The sequence below is a fragment of the Diadema antillarum genome, unplaced genomic scaffold (assembly GCF_040938485.1).
Source record: "Diadema antillarum isolate AM-2024a unplaced genomic scaffold, OU_Dant_1.0 seq00001658_RagTag, whole genome shotgun sequence".
In the NCBI taxonomy this organism is placed as follows: domain Eukaryota; kingdom Metazoa; phylum Echinodermata; class Echinoidea; order Diadematoida; family Diadematidae; genus Diadema; species Diadema antillarum.
Genome location: NW_027272358.1, coordinates 156,729 through 183,736, shown reverse-complemented (window position 1 = coordinate 183,736; position 27,008 = coordinate 156,729). Strand labels below are relative to the sequence as shown.

Genomic DNA, 27,008 nt, shown 5'->3' with positions numbered 1-27,008 from the left:
TTTGATATTATTGGAATTGTGCAAAAAAGCCTGAAACAATTACGTTGCTTGTAATAGTGGTATGTTCATAGTCTCGCTTTTTCTTCAATCATATCACTTCTTTATATTCAATTTTCTCCTTTTCTTTCCTTTTCTTTGATAATATTAAATGTTATTTTGCAACAGGCATAAGTATATAGGATAGTTTTACAGTATAAAAGATCGTTTTTGAACTGTGAGGAGGTCAGGTCAATACAGTAATAAGTATTGGTATCAATCTTTGCTTAAGGCTCACCTTTGCATTTAAGAGTGTAACACACACGCATATGCACACACACACACACACACACACACACACACACACATTCACTAATTTAATTGTTTTCATCTGCCATGAGTGTGTAATTGTATTCTAACCTTTTAAATTGCTTCGTCTGTACAGTAGTGCAACAATAGGGCCTATATTTTAACTCAAGGAAATAAACCGTGAAAGTGCGGGAAACCAGTATTCTACTGTAGAGTATGTACTTTCACTCCGAGACAGGAGTAAACATACGTGTACATGAGTGTTATTCATGTCCATCGTACAGGTGTAGTAATATCAGTCGTGTTCATCACTTCATTGGTAGTCTACGCTTGTTTATGGTGGCTTGTACTTCCCCTCTGCTGTATTTGACGTTGTCAGATATCATCAGACATTCAAATAGAGTTACAAGGTCATGGAGATATAGATAATATTCCAGGCAGGGAAAGTGCGGGTGACATTATAAATGTGCAATGATCATATTGTCCAGAATGGTCAGTGGAAATGTCCAATCAGCACATCCCTCATTCCTTGAATTTTGAAAGCTTTTTTTTTTAAGAGCCTTTTTTTTTGTTCTTTTAGTTTATACCCTTTCTGTTGTATTTCTCCAACATCTTTAAATCTTGAAAATCCTTATTTCTGCCATATCCATTTATATATCTCCCTCTCTGATTTCATATGGCTTCTTTCATGTGAAATGTTTGTAACAAGCATTCTTTAAAATGAGGTCAGCAATTTTGTCTGAGATGACTAAATAGCTGATATCTTGTGTGTATGAATGTTATCAGCAAACAGCCTACACATTCCTATACATATTCTCCTTCATTTAATTGCTGACGTAAGACATTTTTTTTCCCAGTGAGAATGCATGCATGTTGCCAATTGCTATGGTACAGTCACACCTTGCTTGCTGTGACAATATATGCCTTCCTGCTCATCATAAATGATGGTTATTATGATTTAGAATGTTCATAGAATAGATCAAATTTCAGGGACTTATGCAATATTTTCTTTTAAAGTTTCAGGAAAAGAAGGATGTGTTTGCTCTGTGCTGCTTTCCAATTATGTTGAGTAATGCAACCTGCGTAGTGAAGGCACAATCACCCCTGGCTGAGAGAGGCACACTGATTTCTCTGTTGTATGGGATTCATGTTCCATGCTCAGGTATCTCATAGTGGAAAAGGAGGGTGCTTTAGGGCCATTCTCACTTGATGGTTCTGCAAGGATATAATTTGCCAATATTTACCCTTCCGTTCACACTCAATCATAGTAATGCAGTTATTCAGCGCTGCTCAAAATCTCACAGTATTGATCACCATGGGCATTTATTGCACACTAGCTCACCCACATGACTCAGTGTGTCCTTTCCTAGCTTTCTACTCAAAGTCTCAGCGTGCTGGAATGTGTTAGCAGGACACAGCTAAACAAAGTGATGGCTCTCATGTGTCTGTAGATACAGATTGTAAACAAGTAGTTGATAGTAAATAATAAAGAAAATAATGAGTTAACCATGAGACAGTAACCCCCTCCCCGTCAAATGATGTCACTGCTCTGTTATGACAACTCTACAGTGATTGGCTGCAGTGTAAATAGTGTATCTGTGTTTAATGTCATTAAAAAAAAAGAAGAAGTTTAGTGAAGATTTGATGTGAAGGCAAGTGGAAGACTTGTGAGAGTTGACCTCATCATTTGCATAAATGTTATTTCGATCAATTGTACTTGGTCGTCTAAAACATATGAAAAATTATTCCATCATTTTTTTGTTTTAGAGAAAATTTCAATGAAACTTCCTTGTATCAGTTTAATATTGCATATTTTTGGTTCTTGTTGTTGAATGTGGAATAGCATCTGGCTTTAAATGTTCAAGTTTCGAGAAAACAGTGAAGTGCCAAAGAACTGATGAAATGCCTCTCGCCAGAAATTACACTTTATAGCTTTCATGAATAAGTGAAGCAAAGGCAAAAAAAAAAGGAAAAGGGGGGTAGAGTTTTAGTCATGACAAGCTAATTTCACTACTTTAACAATTCAAACCTGGTGTTCAGATAAGTATTACTATTAGCCCTGGATTTTAGTACACAGTCTGCATTTGACCAACCAATACCTCAGCCATTAAACTGGTCCATCAAATCTGATCATCAGCTCTTGGTAGAGATTCTTGGATGCAAATTACTTTTTTAATGACTCTATCCCAAGTCGTATGCATGATATGTGAGTATTCCATACAGCACGAAAATGATATGATGCATGCAAAGAAATGCCTTGCTTTAATGTTTTGTATATTGGCTTAGTCCGCATAATATGGGTATACAAGTGTTGGATACCTGGTATACATGTGTAGGTTATATTAACCCGGTTGAGGACGAGTCCCGAGTATACTTGGGCAGGTGTCTATGGGAAATGCGTGTAGTAGCAAAACCAGTCCGTCCTCAACAGGTTAATGTATTTGAATATAGACAGCAGTGGTGGTGACCCCGTAGGGCCTTCAAGGAGCTATCATGCCAGGGAGGACATGAAGTCGTCCATATTCCCAGGAGGGAAGCTAAAAGAGAAAATTAACCTTTTCATTTTTTTTTTTAATGTATAATCTGAATTTTAAGCAGACATGCCAGGAATCTCTCTTTTTTTTGGGAGGGGGAGGGGGGTGGTAGGGAATGCTGAGTCACTAGAAAAGTACATGTTCTCCCTCAGTACCATCATCTTGCAAGATTTTCTTTTTGAAATCTTTAAATCTGCTTAGAATGTGGAAGATATGTACAGACTATAAGAAGATAGAATGACTTCAATTTCTGCATGAGCACTAAATTGAAAACACTTTACTTCGTCATTTTTGTGAACATTATAGGTGCTGTGCAAGAGACTTCCACTTTCATTGAGAATACTGTAAAAGCGATTATTTCTTTGCAAGTGTTTTTGCACTGAGCCAAATAAGATGAATTTCATATGTTTTTAGTTCCACGGAATCAAGATAATCAAGATCTAATAATGGTACATATAGCAAGCTTGTAACAAACGCGCTAGTCTTGTAGTCGCGCATTTCGGAAATTTCCACTTTCACAGTATTTGGGATTTCCCTCAATTTCCAGTTACTCATTGTGTAAATTTGTTTGTAATTATGCAATATCATTGTGTAGTGATGATGAAACACTATATACTCCGCTTGCATTGGCAATACCCGTTGCTTCATTCATCCATGAAATGTTTCTTCTTTGGTTTTTCTGTCAGTAGATAACAATTACCCCTTTCAGTAACTCCTCTGGCTCGGGCCAGGCTCGAGCTAAGTTGTAAAATTTTGAGTTTATGAATGGTTCAGGCCAAAGTGGCCCGTGCCAGGAGTGAACTATTTTAGCGCTGCTGAAGCTAGCAAGAGGCGCGGACCATGCCAGGCTCGGGCCTGGTGCCGATCAAAGAGTTTGTGAATGACAGCAGCGCCAGGCTTGGGCCAAAATTCCTTGGGCGGTCAAAGGTCACAATTACCTGGCTGTGCCCTCCGCCAGAGCATGTTTAGTTACCATGGTAGTTATCCCTTACATGGCCGAGTTCGTGAATGGGTCATCGTAAAAGTAGCGCGGCTCTGCTATAGTTACTGAACGCAATTTTTACTGCTTGGCGCGGGCCAAATTAGCTTGGGCCAGGAGCTGGCCAAAAATGCATGAGTTGCTGAAAGGAGTAAATGACAGTCAGTGGGATATAGGATTTGAGACTGGTGCATGATTGCATTTCCACAAAAATATAAACACAAAAACTGGAAATTTTTAAGATTTTATTTTCAAGCTATATACTTGGGTGACCCGCACGTCGTCATAGTTAATGTTTGCGCATATTTGAATCACATTTCACCACTGAAATTCTTTGAAATCCAACTCACATACAGGAAAAATGCTGAAAATTCTAATGGAATCACAAGCTCACTGATCGATATCGAAAATTTGCAGCTATCGTCGTCAAACACGAACGATGCGAAATAGCTGTGCGCTAAGGAAGGGGCCCGCAACTCGTCACCCGCGCTCCCATAGACAAAGCACGTAAAAGACGTGTGCGGGTGACAGCGATGCTCCCATAGACATACACGTAAAAGATGCGTGCGGGGACAGTGGTGATACTTATAACACGTAGGGTCCTATTCCGATTAAAATTTCCGATTTTCGCAAAAAACTGTTCGGTTTTCACCAAAATTTGCTTGGCCCTGCCAAGTTTCAAGCATACTGAACACAGTCCCGGGCATAAATTTTTGTTCAGTGCGCTTAAAACAATTTTAAGCGGGGTGACGGTATTCGGGCCCCTGACGAGGTGCGGATACCTCGCTATACATGGCAAGTTGAGAGGTGATGATATCATCAACTCACTATTTGCATATTCATATTGATTTTTCAAGAACTCTTGTGAAAATTTGTGAAACTTTTCAAATTCCTAACTTCCCCCTGAATTTCATCCAATTTTAATCAAATTTTCACTGTTGTGCTTGTACAATGTTACTATCTCTTTTCAGACTAAATTTGAACTGGTACAGAATTCCCTTTTAAAAAACTCTTGCTCAAATCAGGCTTGTTTGCTGCAGTAAGAGGACATAATATGGGAGAGAGCAGGGTATTATGGGAGGTCGTGTTTTTGCCTTGTGTTACATCAAATCAATGTATCCAAAGGTCTGTACCAGCAGGTTGTTATCATGACCATCCCCATTTCATAAACAATTTGTTTTGGCCCTCATTCAAATGACTCATATGCAATTGATAATGCACAAATGGGTTTTCATGATGTTGACACTGAGATAAAAAGTTGTTACAAAAAACTTTGCCATCAGTGGAAAGGGTTAAAGTTAAAAATCCAATCCACGGTAAAGTTGACTTTACCAAATACTGTAAAATTAAACAAACAGAGCTGGGGGGGGGGGGGGGGGTGGGGGGAATTAATTGCAGTCAAGCATATTACAGGAAAACTATGTAATTTCAAGTTTCATATGATTTCTCATCACAGTTACTGTATGAGCTGAAATTTTCGCAGTGGTTTTATCGCCTTTGAACCGCGAAAATAACAACACGCGAAAATAAAAACGCACAAATAACTAAGTTCAGTTAGACTCTCGCAACCGCGAAATTAACAACACGCAAAAACGTCCTCCAAGTAGCAATTCGCGAAAATATCTGTACGCAAAAATTTCAGCTCGTACAGTATATCAGGCACAGTCATGCAAATTAGACTCATAAGGCAAAGATGTGATGGCCATATGCTGTAACTCTTCCATTCATTTACACTTAGATGAGCAGAAAGTTTCCACTATTAATCATGAATCGGAACAAATTTTATTGATTATGTTCTGCAAAATATGCTTAGCTATAATTTCCATAACTTTTCTTTTTAACTTGTGGTTTAATTTTGAAAGTAAAACTGTTACTCTGCTCTGTTGTATATTAGTAGAATACATTAGTTGAACTTTGAGGAAGATCAAACAGTCAGTTTCAAAAGTTACAAATTTTTAAAGTTTCAGTACTGCCATCATTGGGTGAGAAGACTATTACGGTTGTGATGTCACAATGTGTTTAATGATATAGAGGATATATAAAGAGAATTCCACAAAATTTCATTTTTTTTTTAAGGACATATTCCCTCAACTTGTATACGGACATACAGTTTGTGTAATATTATTTCCCCTGTTTTCTGAAAGAGGCAAGTCAAGTATTCTTTTTTTATGTGAGAGAAGTGAAAACATCTTGAATTTTCTGTATATTATTTTCTTTATATTGTTCTACCCATACGGATATCACAAGCTATTGTAGTCTTCTCATCCACCGATGGCAGCACAGAAACTTTAAAACTTCATGACTTTTGAACAGATTGTCTGATTTTCCTCAAACTTTCACTGATATGTTCTACTAATATTGCTGCATTCACTCAATCCACGCATACATTGAAGGTGAACTTGTCCTTTGAAGATGATGCAAACAAGTATGCTGGGAGTTCCCCACTCCCCCCCCCCCCCCCCCCCCCCCATGCGCAGCTATGTGTATGAAAGGCAGGAGACATTGTGCGCACAGCATGTACAACGTAACTAGAAAAAGTATATAAATTATATATATATATAGAGAGAGAGAGAGTATACATTATGTATACATTGTATACATTGTATACATTATGGTTATGTGTATGTCTGTAAGCATGCAATTTGATATTGTTTTGAGCACAATTATCTCTATCTACAATGTAGCTCATAAAACTGTTACATACGTATTTATATTTCTCTATGAAGTAGTTTCATGTATATAATCTACATAAAGAGATCTGCAATATGACTTTGTTTTACATGGTACAGTTCACGGTATTGTACAAAATGTATGTGTATAATTCACCATACAGTCTGACCTCAGTTATCCAGTCATTTATCTGGATCTCTTTAAAGATTATGTTGGCATCAGCTGGCTTACAATTTTCATCTTGGTTTCATTCATTTTCATTGCCAAATCTTTTTTTATCATCAAGGACTATATTTTCCTGTGAATGATGTATCAGTGAAACTTTTTTTTTTTTTTGGGGGGGGGGGGATGCATGATAACACATCTTTATACGTTTTGCTGAAGTCATGAGGGAGAAATTCTTGTTCATGAAAAGATGTTAAATCAGTGCCACTTTACACCTACAATGTAGAGCACACAGTGAAAGGCTACATAGAGTCACATTTCCTGCCAACTTGTGTTGCACACAGCAACTACGCTGTACAATAACATGCATCAGGGTACGAAATAATCATGATAGAAGTGTACAGCCCTTTGGCTACCATTACTTGATGGAGTCTATGGCTAGGAGCAGAATTCCACTGATTCTGTTTAGTCATATAAGGTCAGTGCACAGGTTATTTTAGCTTTGTCTCCTATGGACGTGATGGATTTCTCTCATGTTGTAGCATCAATATGAAATCAGGAAGATATCATTTATGCAGACTTCTGATTGTTTAGCAACTATTCTAGGCCATATTTCATAAAGTACCAGACAAAATGCTACTGCTATGACAGCAACCAATCCTCTGTGAATTTGCAACAATTTGCTCCTGCAGATAACAAAATTGATGTAAACAATGATTGCAGACATAAATGAAACTATCCCCTTCGGTAGTGTCAACATGTGTATAATTTGATGCAGATGATGTGTGTGATAAAAGATGGATATTAACTTCAACCCCTCCAAAAGAGGGCAAACTCTTCGTGGACAATTCAGGTTAGTTGGTTGTTGTTGTGGTTTTTTTTAGTGTAATGGTACTATATAGAGGAGAGTATTTTGGTGGCCAACAGGAAAGTTTAAAGTGGTGGTATAGTTTTGGTTGAGACCTAACTTTAGGCTTCTGGCCTTTTTTTGGTAAGAAAATGAGAAACCTCTTATGAAATGTAAAAGAGGATGTAATTCCATGTGGAGTTCAACATTTATTTGATGAAAATAGGTTTTAAAATGGCTGAGATATCCAAAACAGAGCAATCCTAATAAAAGATGGGACCCACCCTTTATTATGATCGCTTTGTTTTAGCTTGTTTTTTTAATGTCTCAGTCATTCCAGTATCAATTTTCATCAAATAAACGTTGAATTCCTTTTAGAATGGTATGCTCTGTACAATTTCATAAGTGATTTCTTGGTATCTCGCAAAAATTTAAAAGCAAAGTCCTCATCTCCACCAGTACTATACCATCCCTTTAATCAAAGCTCAAGGCATCCCAGTACATGCTGTGACAGAATGTTGTGTGTGCAAGAGGATGGGCAGATGATGTGATACTGTGCATTGTGCAATGACAATCTGCAGCCATCTGTTCAGTTTGGTGTAACTGCCGGTAGGAAAGATAGATAGAAAGTGAGGAATGAATACTAGGAAGAAGAGAGATGGGAAGAAATAAGAGATGCGAGGGGGGGGGGAGAACAGAGACACATAGATAAGGATTAACTTAATCAGGGAATATCACTACCTAGGAAAATGAATGTGAGACTACTGTAAAAGTGGATATTTTCATGGGTGTATTTTTTTTTTGAATTTTGTGTGTTTTTAATTCCACAGAATCAAGACATCGCATATTGGTACATAATGCAAGGAAAAGTAATTTTGTGCTTTTATTTTCATGCTATTTTCTGGCTGTGCAAAATGCATGAAAATTTCCGCACTGCGAAAATTTCCACTTTAACAGTATATATGGGAATACTGTTGTTAGGTCTACAATGTGAATGCCTGTACATATGTAGCTGTGAATGATGAAAACTCTACCTCTCCTTTCGGCAGGAGATCTTCTGGTAAAAGGTCATTCTTTTCCTTTTTTAAAAACAAATTTGAATACAAATGTTCTCCAGCTTGAGTCTGAATTTGTCCTGCTCTTGCAGTATAAGAATGTGTTTTCAACAACTTGAAATTGGGTTGTGAATGAAAAGAAAAATACCCTAAAGCAGTGAACAGCCGTGCTACGGTATAATTGCATGCATCCCATTTAAAGGACAAGTTCACCTTCATAAACATAAGGATTGAGAGAATGCAACAATATTAGTAGAACACATCAGTGAAAGTTTGAGGAAAATTGGACAATCGATGCAAAAGTTATGAATTTTTAAAATTTTCGTGTTGGAACCGCTGGATGAGGAGACTACTACAGCTTGTGAGTCATATGCGTACAACAGTATAAAGAAAATGTAAAGAAAATTCAACATATTTTCACTTTTTTCGCATAATAAAAGAGCACTTGACTTGCCGCTTTCTGAAGGCACAGGGAATAGTATTACCCATAACATATGTCGGTAACGAATCAGGGGAATGTGTACTTTTTTCAAAAGATGAAATTTTGTGAAATTCTCTTTATATTTTCCTTATATTGTTGTACGCATGTGACATCTAAGTTATTCATACACTGCAGTAGTCTTCTCATCCAGCGGTTACTGCACAAAAACTTCAAAAATTCATAACTTTTGAACGGATTGTCCGATTTTCCTCAAACTTTCAATGATGTGTTCTTCTAATATTGCTACATTCTCTCAATCCTTATGTTTATGAAGGTGAACTTGTCCTTTAAAACACTGATGATGACCGTACAGTATGCTACCCTACACTTCGTGCTGGTGCGGTGCACTTCCCACGCATGTAATTTTGCAATCATTTTGTAATTTTCCAATTTGGAAGGTGGTCCAGATAGGAGAATCTCCAGTTTTAGTATAATAGGGTTGGATTCTCTGGGGTGATCATTAGATTATGAGAGGAAAGATGCCTTTTATATACAAAGCAAGACAGAAATGTAAATTCCTTCTAGAATCAGTTTTTTTTTTCCCAGTTATATAGCACAGGTAAAAATGTTAACCTGTTGAGGACGGACTGATTTTACTACAACAGGCATTTCCCATAGACACCTGCCTGAATATACTCGGGACTCGTCCTCAACGGGTTAAGATCTAGCAAATGCTATTAGTAGTTATGTGTGTAGCTTTATTACCAAGTCATTTCTAAAGCCACACTGACTAATATCAGATATGTAGCAAATTAATATTCTTTTGATCATACAGATAACACAGCCTCCCCCTTAAAAGAAAAAAAAAACCCAAACAAACAAAAAAGAAACAGTACTGGCATCATCTAGATCCGCACTTTTCGAACTTTTTTTTTTAAAAACCCGAGGCCCTCTTTGGCTACTTTAAAGTCTTTAGAGGCTCAGTTACAAAGTACATGTGTAGATCAAATACAAAGCTTTTTTATTTTTATTTTGAGAAGACATCGCACCCCACATGTGAAAGCTTCGTGGACCATGCACTGCTTGAGAATCACCGGTCTAGACGGCCATCTGCACTTTATGCCTCTAGCACCCATAAAAACTGAAGACAACAGGTTTCCATCATGTACTACATTGTATCTCCAGTAGCTGTATTACCAGTATTGTGCAGGGAATGCTGAATCTTGGAACAAACTTTGGCATCATGGGAATGGCCTTTCTTTGAAGATTGCCATTAATGAGCCCCATACATGAATATTTCTTGTTTCGTGATTATAAAAATGCATTGATCAACATGGCATCTTTGTCACCAGCCATAGTGAAATGTTTGCTAAATATATGCACATCCATTTGAAATAAAAGAAGAGTGCTCAGAAGCTAAGGCCCGGTCACACTGCCCAAAAGTCGCGTAAGCGCATGAATCACGCAAGAAATTTGGTTGTGCGTGCTTGTCTGTCAAGAATTTTCGCTGATTTACACGATGAAAATCACTGATGAATTGCGCAAGAACTACGGAAAGATCACGCAAAAATCACTAACAAACCACGCACTTTCAGCGCATAGGCATACAAAGACCCTAAATAGGGCGAATTCGTGGTTGTGCGCGACGACTGAGGTCCACGGAAAACCACGCATAATCTGCACATAATCACTAATGAACTGCGTATGAATCACACATGATGAACACGATAGCGGCAACATTTTTGCGAACGATCACTGATATTCCATGCATATTTCACGCATTGTTCGTGTAAGAACTACGCAAACTATGCAAAAATTATGTAAAACAGCGCAATACTGCATAAACTTTTACGCGAAGCCGAGTTTTGAGCTGCTCAAAACCTGGAATCCGCGTAAAGCGCCGATCCGGCGCACATCGGTGGACAACTACAAATGTTCCACGTCAGACAAACTCATGAAATCGCGCATGTATCGCGTAAGGCTCGAATTTCTTACGTGATTCATGCGTTTACGCGACTTTTGGGCAGTGTGACCAGGCCTTTACATCTTGTGTAGTCTTTGTGTGTCTTTTCGTTGCACGTAACAGTTATGTAAGGCTTTATGGCAGTACAACATAACTTTATTACTTAACATTGCTTACATCACATGAATATTCATGATAGGGTATTCATGCAATACATGTTGAATACTTATTTAATTGTGTTTGTCCTTTCTTCATTCTCTCCCATGCAGTGATGAGGCAATCAGAGGATCAGAAGAAAGGGGAGGGCAAACACAGAGATGACGGGAAAGTTTCACGGTACTCTGATGACCACGAGTCATGGACCGTCCCCACACCCCAGGAGCGCTTCAAGCACCACACGTACGAGGAGCCACCTAATGTATCACCGCCCATCCGACGGCCGGACAGCCCGGAGAGTTATGTTGGCGAGTCAAGTGATGAGATTAATGGACATTCACCCCCACTGAGCACATCACCCTCGCCTCATCGGCAGCCGTATGGCAGGGACCACCACTCCTCATCACCAATGTCTTCGGAAAGTGCCGAAGATTATCCACCCACGCATTCCACACAGAACCATCGGCAGCAGACACCGCAACATGACCGCCGGCCCACTGCTGAGTATGATAACCCGTGGGAATGGAGCACTAGTAATTTGAAGATGGCCAAGATAGGACCAGGTCCTGATGGACTCTTGGACAGCCCACGAGCTCGAAGTCGCTCAGAGCTGCCAACAACTAGCCGCCTGATGCGCACTAGCCCAGAGTCGGACACACGACCCGGTGATGAATATGACCAGCCTTGGGAATGGGCACCACCCTTGAATAGGAAATTTTCCCAGGCGATCACAGGTTGGTCGAGCATTTTTTGTTTGTAAGGTAGTGCATCAAAAGGAATGAATTTATCTCAATCTTTATGTACTACACTTGTATGATCATACCAAGATGAATTTAGAAGCCTGTGTGTGATTATAATGTGTATTATTGATGTTTATTCTTGTATGAGCTGCATGTATCATAATGTAAAAAGATAACTGTGGAGCAAGGAAAATACAACTTACATTTCATCCACAAGATTCGATATGCCATTCAAGGATTTAGACATTACATAGCATTTTAAACCTACCTGCTTTACAAATAAGGAATTTTCCTCAGTTTCTTCTGTGTCGTACCTCTATTTATCTTGTAGAATGAACAGTAATGATGTCTTTTTAACTCATCGAAAACTTCTAAAAATCATCAAAGTGTCGATGTGGTTTTAGGATTGAACAAAATATGAAGAAACTCAGTAACAGCATGTGAAGTGTCTTTGTTGGTGCATATGAGTTGAGTGCTAGATGAAAGGGGGCATCTTCATCCGTGGTTTTTGTAACAGACTGCTGACATGAAGGGTCAGCTCATCACTTTAGAACAGGTGTCCCATGTGGTACCAGTGTCCTTACTGGCCAGAGATAGGTAGCACTAATTACCTGGAAATTGCCTGGCGAAGTTTCGGCCATATTAGTTACATTCACACGCAGTTGCCAAACTTGAAGTTTAGGTTGAAAACTTAACTGTCGGTAGTCATCTCCACTCATGAATTCACGACGCGGGATCACACGCACACCTAAACTTTTACAACTTACGAGCGAATCCCACTCAATGATTACACCAGAAGTGCAGAGTCTCACCTTGATGACCCTATGCCCATACAAAATAGCACAGCTGGAGGTTGACCAGGATACGAACAAGGAGCGAGGTTCACGCTAATTCACAAGTTTGTTGATTATTGTGTCCTCACAGAGTGAAACTACAAGTGGGGACCCACCATGGCTCTTGGAGAGAGCATAAACCCTAAGATATCTCGTTGTTCTAATCATTGAGTAAACTTTAAGATTGCTAACTTTCAAGTGCGTCCACATGGTGCTAGGCTACAAGCTAGTCATCGAGAGTTAAGTTTTCGACCTAGACTTAAAGTTAAGGAACAGCGTGTGAGCCTAACTATTGAAAAGTTGTCAGGAAAGACTTACAAGACATCCAAGGATGACATGTCACATGATACTGTAAAAGTGGAAATTTTCGCAGCGTTGAAATGCGCAACCAGAAACCAGCGCGAAAATAAAAGCCCGCAAATAACATATGTTCCTGTGCGTGCCGTCTTGATTCCGCGGAATTAAAAACACGCGAAACTCTTCTGACCCGGCCAATCGCGAAAAATTAGTAAAATATCCACTTTTACAGTATCAGAATGTGTAAAAGGCGTGGATATAGTAAGCCGCCAGACGGTGTTAGAATCTGTTGGCATACATGAAACTTACATGAGAGAGGTACAATTGTATTCCACAACTTTTGTAGGACTCCGAGAGGCAACTTGCAGCTTTTGAAATAAAGGGTCGTAGTTCTTTAGTAGAGCATTATGAAAAAAATTTGGTGAGAGCAAAAATGCATAAGCAAAGATGTGATTGCTGTCATATTTTTATACCTTTTATTTTCAGAAAAAGAGAAGCACCATGCAGGGCGAGTCTCACCCCTCCCAGATACCCCATCAAAAGGGAACAAGAAGAACATGAAACTGGATATAAAGACAAGACCTCTGGAAACACACGGGGAGTTTGTAGATGCCACCATCCAGCTCAAATCGCAATCGTAAGTATGAAGATTCCAAGAAATTGGAGGGGTTTTGAGCTGACATAGATATCTCTTTAAGATGTTTTCATTGACAAGTATTTGAATGATTATGACTTGTGTAGCCATAAGTGTTACTAATGATGTATGGTATGGAACTGGGAATCCCTCTTTTGCAGGAAGTCAATACCTCTGATGTTTGATTCTCAAAAGAGAAAATATCACTGATATTTGCAGAACACTTTTGAAAGGAGATTCTTCCAGACTCTGAACAAAATGTTTGTTTTCACTTTAGTATTGATCATATACATCTTGGCATTAGCAGAATTTGTATGAAAATAGAATTTCATTTTACTTTATAGATTTATAGACTTTTATTAAAGCTGGTAACATGACATTTTGCAAATAATTCCCGATCTCCACTCCCATGTGCAGTGCAAGGTAAATAGCTGCAACTTTATCATTCTTTTCTTCACTACTGAGAATTTGCCTCCAAATGGAATGTACAGTGCTAGTAGTGTATGCTTACCTCAGGTATGATTTTTTTTTTCACCAAAAAAAAAAAAGAAAAATAGAATTCTGAGATGTAATTGATAATCAGGCAGGTAGTCATTTTCTTATCCTCATTTTATAAATGTGCAGTACTCTACATCCTTTGGATCTAGCATGTCCATTAGGAGCACTTTAGTAGAGAAAACAAAAAGACAAAACAAAGTGAAGCATTGAAGACTTTGAAACCACAGCTGAAACCAAAATTAGTACATGTTTTCCTCCTAAAGTGTCCAGTTATGACATATGACAGACTCATAATCTACATTATATTGTATGTGCCTCATATCTGTGAATTCCCCCTCAAATTAAAAAAAACCCATCTCCGAGCTCACTACACTTATTTCCTAGTACTAGCAAGTAGGAAAATATTTCACTGGTTTGCCATGGACGAGCTCCTTGGTGCTAGTTTTCTTTTCCTTGAAACCAAACTGAAGATGTTCTTCTTTTGCTTGCTGCAATAAACCCGCATTTGGCCCGTGATTTTATTTTGACAGTAGTGAAAGCTTTGGCACACTCATAGCTAAACTGTAACAGAATGATGATAACAGTTTTGATTATTCCTGTCTGCTGCACATCTTGCCGACAGGGGGGAGTCTGTTGAGGATATGGCTTTAAGGCAGGTTGACATATATTTGTGCTCTGTTGCTAAGCATTCAAAAGACCACAATCCACAACTCGGGTGTGATGACGCATGTGTAGATTACAGACAGATAAAGTAGTTTCAAGCAAAGTGCTACTCTTGAATGACTTCAATACTATTTCCACTAACTTAACCCTAAAAAGACTGGGCTATTTTGGTAGCTCGAAAGACTGGGGGGGGGGGGGGGGGGGGCCTAAAGGGCCCCCCCTTAAGATCTCGGCCGTGGATCGCGCAATCGCCGCGGAAATTTGCACAATGGTAGTGTGCGATGTAATCTACAAGATCGTATATTTAAATTTTCCAAAATAGTCTTCTTTTATTTTATTTTGATTAATTATGCTAATTTATGCGAGAAATCATACGTTTTTATCTAAATCAGTAAACAAAGCTCCAAAAGTGCTCATTTTTGGTCTAGATATTCTTTGTAGCATTTTTAGCAAATGTACTTGAAAAAAAATTCGGTATCAAAATTAATTTCTTATTCATTTTATTGTTTTATGAATTTCTTATGTATTTCTTTGTTTTTTGACCTTTTGTTTTTGTTGTTTTTTTCAGCAAAATTTGTGGCAGACCCTTTTTGAAGCATAATACTACTAAAACAAATTGATTTTAGCCATTGAGAGTAAAAATAAGCATATTTATATGAACCATGTGATAAAACTCAATTTGTATTGACTTTGTACACAAAATCACATTTTTGAGCCATTTTCGGTCTCACGTGCATGTACAAAAAGTTATGTAACTTCAGAACCGTACCCCCGGGCGTCACAAATTTGGTGTCAAAATGTGCGGGAAACTCGAAAGAAAAAAGTCATAGAGCATCGCGGCGAGAGCATTGCGTGTTGCTGAGTAATCGCGCGAAATGTCGAGGGGGGGGGGCCTTTTAGGCCCCCCAGTCTTTTTAGGGTTAAAACAAAGGACATTGGTAATGAGACCATTCATTGTATTCGTTATCATGGTTCATGTGACAAGGACTTCAGAATGCAGAACATTTCAGATTAGATTGGTTGCATTGTAACAGTATATGCATGCCTAATTCAGACATGTGTAGTGGGCATGGAAATTGTCCATTTGTTTCACCGGGATATATATGATGGCTTCCATTTTCCTTTTTTTTTTTTCATATCTAAATGCGTAGATAATGCAGAGTACAAAATGAACACCTGGTGAAGTCATTACATATTTCAGTTTTTTATTCTTTTCTTTTTTAGGTAATTCTCTACACTTTACGCTTCTCATTAATGTATACTGTGCTTTACTGCATTTGCAGCAACTATGTGAAAGAGAACAAAAAACCAAAAACCCAAAAATGGTTCCTAGAAATGAATGTATTTGAAAAAAAAAATGGCTCAAAAATTCAATGCTGTCAAGCTGATGGGAATTAAGGTCAATACACTCAGAAAGAACAAATAGATTTTGTTTGCAGGAATCTAGAACTAGCAGCTTGTCCTCATGAAGATATCTGTTAGGCAATGTCAGTTAACATGTGGTTATGAGTAGATGTACACCGTACATCAATTAGCCTTGCTTTTATTGTCACTCTAATTTATTCATTTTACATTTAATGTCTGATGCCACTGCTTCGGTGGGTGCCAGGTATTGCGTTACCGGATTGTCTGTCCATCGTTCATACCCAGATCTTGTCATGGCTTCAAGTTTAGTAGACTTTTCTTCTCAGTTTGTGGCCCAGATAACCTTTTTGAGGTGTAGATGCACAGATAACGATCAGTTTTGGCAAAACACCTTTTATAAACTCAGAGGCCAAAGGTCAATGAACTATAGTTAAAATGGCATTTTCGGCAGTTACTGCTGTACTTCAGTCTTCAGTTAGCAGTGTTGTAAAATATTATGGTCGGAGAAGGAAAAAAAATAAGGCAATTATTTACATAAGATGATACTGCTTAAAGGGCAAGCTCAGAGGTTATATGTTGAAAAAAAAAGCATAAAAGAAGTAATATGCACTGTAGCTAGGAAGTCCTGTGATGATGTGGTTTAGCGGATAGAGTAGAAATAAGGAAACAATTATTTACATGAATGTGAAGGTGGTGATAGGTCAAAGGTCAAGGCTGAAGGTCACTGTACTTTGACTGAAACTACATTTTCTAGTCATAACTTGAAAATAATGTCCAACACTGATATTGTTCCTTTTTACTGTAATTTGCTTGAAATGAATGCATGAAAATGACTAAAGGCAAGGTCCAAGGGCTGGAAATTTGTTGAAGAGAGTTGCAGGTCAATCCTACAGTCAGTGGACAAGATTAAGAAATTTTTACTTTAATGGAGATTGAGGGCTACACTTTTGGCAGAATATGGTATTTGTGTGAGAAGGCAGATCTAGAGCATCCCATTTGAATACATGTGGCAGTCGGATTGCTCCAGTTTCAGTTTATAGGTTTATTGCTCTATATATCAGGGTAATGTAAATTGTGCAGTGAGGGATCATAAATAGGCCTAAGCCAAGTTTTGTGCATTGTCATGAGATTGTGTTTACAAGTATTGTTTCCATGCTTTTTGGGGCTGTTCAGATTTTTCAGCAATCAAAAGCCAAAGATGTTCATACTATGACCCCGTTTACAGTGCGAGGCTTGGCCGCGGCTCGGCCGCGGCTCGGCCACGGCCGAGCCCACCTTCATTTCAGTGTAAACGCGCAAAAGGCCAAATGCGAGGCCAAAATTGGCCTCGCATTTGGCCACGCTCTGGAGGTGGTCTCGGCCGCGGCCGAGCCCGGCCTTTTCTGAGTGTAAATGCAAACTGGGTCAAATGCACGGCCAATTTTAGTCGGGCTTCCAAACCCTCTGCCTGTACTATTTCGCTGTTCAGGATATTAACCCCCTCAACGTCGAAAACTAGTATAGTTTAAGGTGATTTTGTCCTGCAAAGGATATTTTCCTTCGGCAAAGGCCTTTGCCCGAACTGCGACTTCGTCACCACGGAATTCAGTTGGCAAAGGGTCTGAAAACCAGACAATACCAGATTGCGTTTGTTTACAAGCAGAGTACCACTACAACAAAATATTGATAGGTTTGAATCAAAAGCGCGGCCGAGCCCGGCAGTGTAAAGGGACAAAATTGCGGGGCTCGGCCGCGGCTCGGACCAGCCTTTACTGTAAACGGGGTCTAGCTATGAGTATACGGGTGCAATATGAAGTTATATATATTACATATGTATATAAGCAGGGTAAGATGAAGTACTGACATATGCATACACATGTAATCAATGGCAGTCAATAAATTTGTCATATAGCAGTAACATTACATCTACTTCCATGCACAGAAGCAATCATATGACTGACAACTCACTTGTAGGCTGTGCTATGCCTCAGAGTTACACATAGACCGGTACAGGCAATGAATTACATACCTTGGCTTCACTCAAAAAAAAAAAAGAGAAAAAAAAAGTAATGATGACCATAAACAGATATAAAACAAGTGCTATTAGATTAGAGTCATCAGTCATACAGTTATCAATCATACAGATTCTGATGTACACTTGTTCATCAGTGGTTCAAAGAGAAATGATGCATAGAGTGAGATTTGACATTTTCATTTCATGCATGCCTGACCATGATCACCTCATTTACAACTAGAGCAATATATGCAAGGCTGTAAAGATTGGTACGTTATTGGAGTCCTCATTATGTGAAAGGTGCAAATGAATGCTCTGCAGTTACACGCTCAGTATGGGAAGCAGCTCAGGAATATGCACAGGACATTGACATATGTATTATGTTTTTAAACTCAATTCCGCATTAGGCAGACCATCCTATCCTTGCAGGGGGCCCCTTTGGAGTGGGGCACGGTTTGTGATATTGTTTCAGCTCACATGCCTGCAGTGCATGCCACCTTCATGCTGAACATTTACATTCACATTCACGTACCTAATAGTGCCCTGCCTACAAGCTGGCGTATGGAGTTGAGCTAGCCACCTATTGATCATCGAATAATGATAGCAAAGATCTGGAATGGGATGAGGGGTTGTTTTGTGTGTCATTAATTTGTGAGTGTTTAGTGAGTCATGTAGGCCTAGATGGGTGATCTAAACCTGCATGTAAATGGTAGCTGTTGAAACTCTGCAGTCTCATGTGAAAGAAAAAACAAACAAACAAACAAACAAACAAGAAAACAAACAGAAAGAGAATACTGGCAGTGCAAGATGGTGTTTTATGGCATTCTATGAAAGTGCATACAGTTAGAGGAATCTTCTATGCCCTTCATAATCTCAGATACCTTTTGGGATATGTGTGCCTGTGGTTCGATGTGAAACAAGCATTCATTCTTACAGTGACTCGGCTGAAAATAATAAATAATAAAAAATATGCGGATTCATTATTATGAATATGATACATCTCTCCTCTGTTAATGGTAATCACAACAGAAGTTACATCACTCAGCCAGCTAGATTTGATTTTGTTCCCACAAATTAGATTACAGAATTGTCAGTGTAAGAACAATGTGTTCATAACAAATTGAAGGTGATCATTGTCCATGATGTGACAGGTCTCTAAAAATGTCAAAAACCTCTTTAATGCATGGTTCAATTCAACCTGTGTTAATCATGGATAATATATGTTCCAAATTATTCTACTGATGGGCTTACACAATGTAATATACATGTGATTATCATTTCTCCCCCCCCCCCCCCCCACCAAAAAAAAAATAAATGAATAGAGATATTATAAATATTTTTTGGTAACAAGAATGGGATGTCATGAAGATGTAATCTTAGGATTAAACTACCAGTCATGTTGATCACAAACAGCTTTGACAAAGCACAAATAATCCTCATATTTCCAATGAACGCTCTATGTGAAATATCAAAATTTTATGTCTCTGCCCCAAAAGGGGTTGTGTACTTGCCTGGGCATATGACTAATTGTATATGTCACGTTTTCCAGGATAATCCAAGTCCGGGACAAACAGATTTTAGAATATTCTTTCCATAAACCAGATATTGGCCCAAGATCCAGGAAGCTGTAATGGCCTTGATCCTTTGTCATGTCACTTTATTGTCCCCGCCGAACGAGTTCGAGCAGGGGACTATGAAACGGGCTCCGTACGTGTGTGTGTCCGTGTGTCCGTCCGTCTGTCCGTCCGTCCGTCCGTGTGTCCGTGTGTCCGTGTGTGCGTCCGTGTGTGATCAAAATCTTCAATTTGCTACTTCTCTGTCATTTATGAGCCAATTTTGATTCTGTTTGCTTTATATGATAGCACTACATGGGAGCTTTGAAACTTCTACACAGAATTTCAGTCGTGACCTTTGACCTTGACCTTTGACCTATATTGTACATTTTGCTACAAAATGCTACTCCTTCGCCATTTCTAACCCGATTTCGATTCCGTTTGCTTTATGTGATGGCGCTAGGTGAGGGCTTCAAAACTTCTACACAGAATTTTGACCTTTGACTTCTTTGACCTTTGACCTTGATTTTTTGACCTATATTGTACATTTTGCTACAAAATGCTACTCCTTCGCCATTTCTAACCCGATTTCGATTCCGTTTGCTTTATGTGATGGCACTAGGTGAGGGCTTCAAAACTTCTACACAGAATTTTGACCTTTGACTTCTTTGACCTTTGACCTTGATTTTTGACCTATATTGTACATTTTGCTACGAAATGCTACTCCTTCGCCATTTTTAACCCGATTTCGATTCCGTTTGCTTTATATGATGGCACTAGTTGAGGGCTTCAAAACTTCTACACAGAATTTTGACCTTTGACTTCTTTGACCTTTGACCTTGATTTTTGACCTATATTGTGCATTTTGCTACAGAATGCTACTCCTTCGCCATTTCTAACCCGATTTCGATTCCGTTTGCTTTATGTGATAGCACTAGGTGAGGGCTTCAAAACTTCTACACAGAATTTTGACCTTTGTCTTCTTTGACCTTTGACCTTGATTTTTGACCTATATTGTACATTGGCTACAAAATGCTACTCCTTCGCCATTTCTAACCCAATTTCGATTCCATTTGCTTTATGTGATGGCACTAGGTGAGGGCTTCAAAACTTCTACACAGAATTTTGACCTTTGACTTCTTTGACCTTTGACCTTGATTTTTTACCTATATTGCACATTTTGTTACAAAATGCTACTTCCGGCGGGGACATATGTTACGCACTGCGTAATTTCTACTTTTCCTTGTTCTCTCTACTTCCTCCTTTGCTTTTTTTTCTGTTGCTTCATCTCTCTTGCTCTCCTTGCCTGTTTCTCCCGTCTGGTTTCATTCTCAGGGAGAGTTGTTTTCTTCCTTCCTGGTTTTCTTTGCCAGCATGTGTGCCAACAGCACTTCATGACTGACGTAGAAGTCATATTTTTCTTGTATGCTGCTGGCAGTTGATACTGCAAGTTTCATAGTGCTCAGCAATACATAGAGCAAAAGTTACATACACATGTACAGGTGTATAATTAATGATAAAGCTGTAAATATAGAATGCAAAGAGAGAAGAAGTTAGTGTGCAGTGACATTACAGTCTTTCCTGTCAAGCGCTTAATTGATTCTGTAGTTGCATGTCCTAATTCCTTGTGATTCAAGCTATGTGTATGATAAGCAGAAACTCTTCTTCGAGGCAGGATGTTGTAGAGATTGGATGTGAATTGATGCATGACATCTGATACAGGTGTTCTTATTTCTCTGTAGCCGCAGTATGACATTCAAAGCCACTCAGACTCCAAACAGAGAAGACTTGTGCATGCTTGCAATAGAAACTCATCATTAACAATAACATCTGTCATTCCATACAAGAAGCAGATCTTAGTCTTCCCCAAGGAGAATTAAGACAATTTTTCTCTCATATGAGGCTAAAATAATTGGATCACTTCCAATCTTGATTCATTCAGCCTGAATCCTCAGTTCATTTCTGCAGTAGATAGAGTGGAGAACAATTCATCATGGGAATGTCTTCAGTTGCAAAGAGGAGTATAAGGAATGTCAATCTCGAGTATACTCAGCTGGTAGTAATGATTAATGGATGTATACATGTACATGCAGCTTGAGATCCTATGAACGATGGTGTTGGAGATCAATTAAACACATTATTTAGTGGATATGTACAGCTACCAGCACTAGTACCAACTTGAAATCACTCACTGCAGGTCTCCTATGTCTCTTATGTACAAAAGAAGAATATTGACTTTTGTACTTAGACCTCAAATATATTCCATATCTATCTAGTGACTGACAAGAGACTAATGAATACTTTTTATTAGAGATATAAGAGCTTTGATTACATTACATGTACTACTGGCACAGATATTACATGAGAAATCCAGGTTGCAATCTTTTTCAGGTCTCCTGAAACCTCTTTATGGAGAGATCTCATTGGGTGTAGGCCTGTGTATTTCTCTTGAAAAGCTAGGATCATCCAATCCCACATTTTATACCCATTTCCAAAGCACAATTAGCTACAATGTTCATTTTCTCGAGTATATCAAAAACAAACAAAATAATAAATAATAAAAATAATGAGAAAAATATGATTAAAAACAAAACATGCATCAAAGTTCAACGTCATGTCCTGGGGAGGTATGTGAACTGTGACTATGAGAGTCCAAGCATGGGAAATGTTTGACATAAGGACAGCTCTTTTTGTTTGTCAGTAAAAAATTCAAGACTTTGTATTCACAGTCTTGGTAGATATAACACTGTATGAAATCTATAATCATACTTAAAACTACTACAAGGTAATGCAGACATTTTGTCTTTACACAACTGGGATGTGCCTGATCAGTTGACTAAAAGATAAGAAATTCAAGGATAATGATAAGCCTTTGCCTCTCCCCATGAATTTGTCAACTTATTCCAATATGTAATATGGCAAATATGAGATTAACTTTAGTAGACTTATCAATGGCTTTCGAGGACTCATTTTGCAAACAGGAGTCTATTAAAGTATTTCACTTTCATTTCTTCCAGAATGATCAAGAATGCAGGCTTTTCACAAGACATATGCCGTTGTAGTGTTAGAAGTTGAAATAGTTTCTTTATTGTATTATGTATTGTGATATGATATGATATTTTATATACACAACATGCACACATGCATTTTTAAATTGTGCAGCAGTGCCTGCTGTATGGTTGTAGCATATTTGCAAGTTTTTCCTCATTGCATCTCATTTGCTTTGCATTATTTCTTCTCCAATGACTACTCACCAGATGGTACCATGGGAAGCTGTCGAGATCAGACGCAGAGAAGAAGCTGAAGTCATGTAGAGAAGGCAGCTATCTGGTTCGCCAGAGTGAGAGTGCAGCTAGGGACTACTCACTCTCATTAAAGTAAGTACCATGAGGTGGCCAAGCAGCCCCTCCCCTCCCCCCCCCCCCCCCCCATCTTGAGACACATTCCTACTCAAGCTGCTCTACAAACCACACTGTCAGTGTAGTTGTATATGGCTGTTAATTTTGACCTGTTAATAGTGACACATTGGCATTAATCAACCTGCCAGTCCCAATAAGGTATTATTTCAGATTATTTTTTTCTCCTGGGAAGGCTATCTAAGATTTTGTTAAGAGAGAGACACACAAAAATAAAATCCAATTGAGAACATTTTGAATTCTTTTAGTTTGACATGAGGAGTCATTTACTAATAGATACCATTAAGAAAATAACAGATGTACATGTATGTAAACTGTACTCTGTGGACAAACATAAACCTGGGTCTGATCAGATGAATGCATATATTGAAGTTGCATATTTGTCCATTTCTTGTCCATGCAGGAGTGCTAAGGGCTTTATGCACATGAAGATCGTCTACAAAGAAGAGGGCTTCATCTTAGGAGAGTTCAGCAAACCATTTCCCAGCATCATGGACATGATTGGCTACTACACCCATCACAAGCTGAACATCAGGGGGGCGGAGCACATGGCGCTTCTCTACCCAGTGAAGGACCAGTTACTATAGAAGGCCCTTTGGCCTTTCCCTCACCCTCCTGCTGATAGCGGCCACTCTACAACCCCTCCTTCATTCCTCTCCTCACCATCCCTTACAGGAGCTGTGCTATGGACTAGAGAGTAGATAATGTATCTAATACACAAGTCATCATCAGAATGCAGGATACAGCTTTGAACTTGCCTCGGGTACATAGAGCTCAAGATTTCCTTTGCAAGAAGCGTATGCAAATACCCCTTTCCAAGAGCTTCTGGTGACAATGAAGTATAGAGGAAAAAGAAAGCTTTCTTAATGATGTGGAGATTTTCTTTTCTGCAGCTCACCATCCATCTTGTGATAGATGGAACCGGTAGAGATGGGGAGAATTTAGCATCATGGTTTATTGCAGATGCAGCATATCTTGCTGTTCCTCACTATCCATCATTCTGCTTTCTTAAAGGACAGGGTGTACATAATTATAGTACATGAAGGACTGAATGCTGTTGAGTTGTTTTCTCTCAGTGTGACAGGCCCTTGTGTCAGTATCCTCACATAGACGTGAAAGTATAATTCGATATCAGCAAAGAGACTGTAGACAGTACCAGCTCCAAATTTGTGGTGGAAACAGTGAAATGCAATCGTGCAATTTGTGTGTGGGAGACCGGCTTCTCATTTTCCGGCAAATGATCACACACGTACTCACATATTCTCACTCGCTCCCCTTCTTTTTGTCTCTTTGATTTGTGGGTTGTTTTTTTTTTTGTGTGTGCATTTGTTGTTTTTGTTGTTGGTTTTTTTTCTCTCTCTCGTGAAACCACATTTTCTTTGTATATTTATGCCATGAATGCAATTTTCCTCACTACTCTGAGTATCTATTTAGAAGGAATGGAAGAAGCGCTGCGGATGCATCCAAAAAAAAAAAAAAAAAAAGAGAAAAACATTGCCAAGCAGTGGGAGAAACACGGCGGTGCTAGCCATGGCTATATTTTAGTAGAGCCCAAATGCAAGCTTTTCTTCCTTTCACTCCAATTTGATTTGATGATGGCTCATGGTAATGAGTAGAGTATAAGAAGCAAAGATGGAGAACAGGTTGGCATTGAAATGTATGGGCCATTTCTTGCATTTTCTTTACTTTCCTCCGGTTAACTAGGTGTCTACTTGTCTTGTTGATGAGGAATAGGGGCCATATTTGGTATACCCGTTAAGCATATTTTGGTGAGAAAATTTAAATAATCATTATTCTGTCAGAGTTAGGGCAAATTAACGTATTGTTGTATAACATCCAACACATCCATACATAAATGCTTACAATGTCCTTGCACCCAAACATTCATATACTCTCAACACAAAAGATTGCAAGTCACATGCATTTAACAGACCTACACACTTTCTTTTTCACATTGGTATTTGTGTATGCAATTGTATCAGGATGCAAACACATACACACAGTATTTTAGATAAAGACTGATGTCAGCTCTTGTCTGATTTAGACTAGGTGATTCTCATATTATATATAATGCTATATAGATGAAAAACACATATGAATTTTCCCAACGTAGTATGTTCATAAATGTGTTCATAAATTTTGGTAGCATTTTCACTTATGATTTGATGAGAAAAAAATTTGTCAAATTTTTATTTTTAATTGTGATTTTTACTGTCAGCATTAGAAGCATTTTTTTTCTTAAGGAAATATTGTGTGTGAGAAAATTGACAGTTTTCTTTTTTAGCTAAAAACTTTATTGTACACATTATTTCTGTTCTTGTATTATTTTTACGAACTGACAGAACATGCTAGGAACAACAGGTGTGATTTTTCAGTACACAGGAATTAAGCTGCATTAAGCTTTAGGACTAATTTATCAACTGTTGCCTCTTTCATTTGATTGGGACCGGCCTTTTGCTGAGAGCTGAATCTAGAGCCTAGCAATTTCAGGCTTGAACATAACCTCTTCTGATGTCAAATTATCCCTCTCCTGTTTCATACCTTGTGTCTCTCTGAGCATTATTGAACCATCCAACCTCAGTCTCAGTAGAGTCTCATAGTGTGACTTCATTCCCTTTCTTTCTCTCTCCTTCTCCTAGTAAATCCCCCCCCCCCCATTCCCTCCACAGGATAAGTGACACCACTTCTTCTAATCCAAGGGTTGACACTGCTGTACCTTGCACATTGCTGAACAATGATGCTTCAAACGAAAGTGAAATTGAAGATGTAAGAATCAGATACATAGCAAAAACTTCATATGGAATACTCCATGTTGAGTGTGACTTTGTAATTCAGTCAAACATACATCCTCTCTTGGCAAGGAATATGGTCTCATATAGTGTTACTGATAGAAACTTGCACCATTCATCAGATGCAAGTGTTAATAATGTACATCTTATTGCATTAATTATCTATATGGCATAGTTTGCATGAGTGAAAATACACATTGTTGTGAAATGTACAAACACAGCAGTCAGTGCAAAATTTTGTCCAAATTTGCTTAATGAGTACAACATAATAAGAACATAGTAAATGCATTCCAAGTTACAACATCATACAACATAATATCTATAAAATAACCATTTGTATATCTTTGTGCTTTCAGTTAAGTGATACAGTTTTGTCATACAGGTGATTAAAAAACTATCCAAAAACTGCTTAAGTGGTAAAATGTATAGTAGTTTTAATTTTACTCATTGATATAGAGAAAAATTACAAAATGAAGTAAATTTGGCATTTAACCATTTGCAAAGTAAAATGATATGGGCATGTGTGATGTAAGAGTGGTTATTAGTCCCTGTGATTATGATTGCTGTAATAAAGTTAAGTGAGATAAGCCACTTCATTATATGTGCTGTAACCCATGGCATGAATCACTGGTGTGCATACCAACATGGCTTTGCAATGATGCCATTGGTTTCCCATGACATTTTCTTGTTATTTCTTTGACCTATAAGGCCTTATAGCAGATGACTGTAAGCTGCACCACATGGAAACATGTATTACACTGAAACAAATGCTTTGAAAAGTTATTCTTTCTGATAAGTGGCAGCATAAATCCATGCAACAATGGCTTCCTGTACCATCTTAATTCTTTTTCTTTCTTTCTTTTTTAGATAACTCTAGCATAAGAAATACCTGCCATCTTTCTTTAACCCTCGATAAAGATAACTTTTCTCTTTTTCAGAGATTAAACAATTTGTTGTTTTAATCCTCGAGATGCTATGATTGCATTGAGCACTCATCCTGTTAGATTTTGATATTTTATTGGAATCTCAACAACACAAATACATTGTATCATTTTTTTTTTCTGATGCCTGCTGCATTATTGTCCCTTTGACGTGCGAAGTGCCATAAAAGAAAGAAAAAAAAAATCAATGGAACGTTAAAAATCTCTTCTT

General features: G+C 38.4%; 1 protein-coding gene across 1 annotated transcript in view; it reads left to right on the top strand.

Annotated features, from left to right (window-relative positions):
• The window catches only part of LOC139711417 (uncharacterized), an 87,234-nt gene extending 63,229 nt beyond the window's left edge, over nt 1-24,005 (top strand). Inside the window, exons 3-6 of the mRNA XM_071623300.1 lie at nt 11,189-11,809; nt 13,432-13,582; nt 22,909-23,028; nt 23,471-24,005. Coding sequence (XP_071479401.1) covers nt 11,189-11,809; nt 13,432-13,582; nt 22,909-23,028; nt 23,471-23,654 — 1,076 coding nt within the window. The 3' untranslated portion in view covers nt 23,655-24,005. The remainder of the gene's footprint in view (nt 1-11,188; nt 11,810-13,431; nt 13,583-22,908; nt 23,029-23,470) is intronic.
• The last annotated feature ends 3,003 nt before the right edge of the window (nt 24,006-27,008 follow it).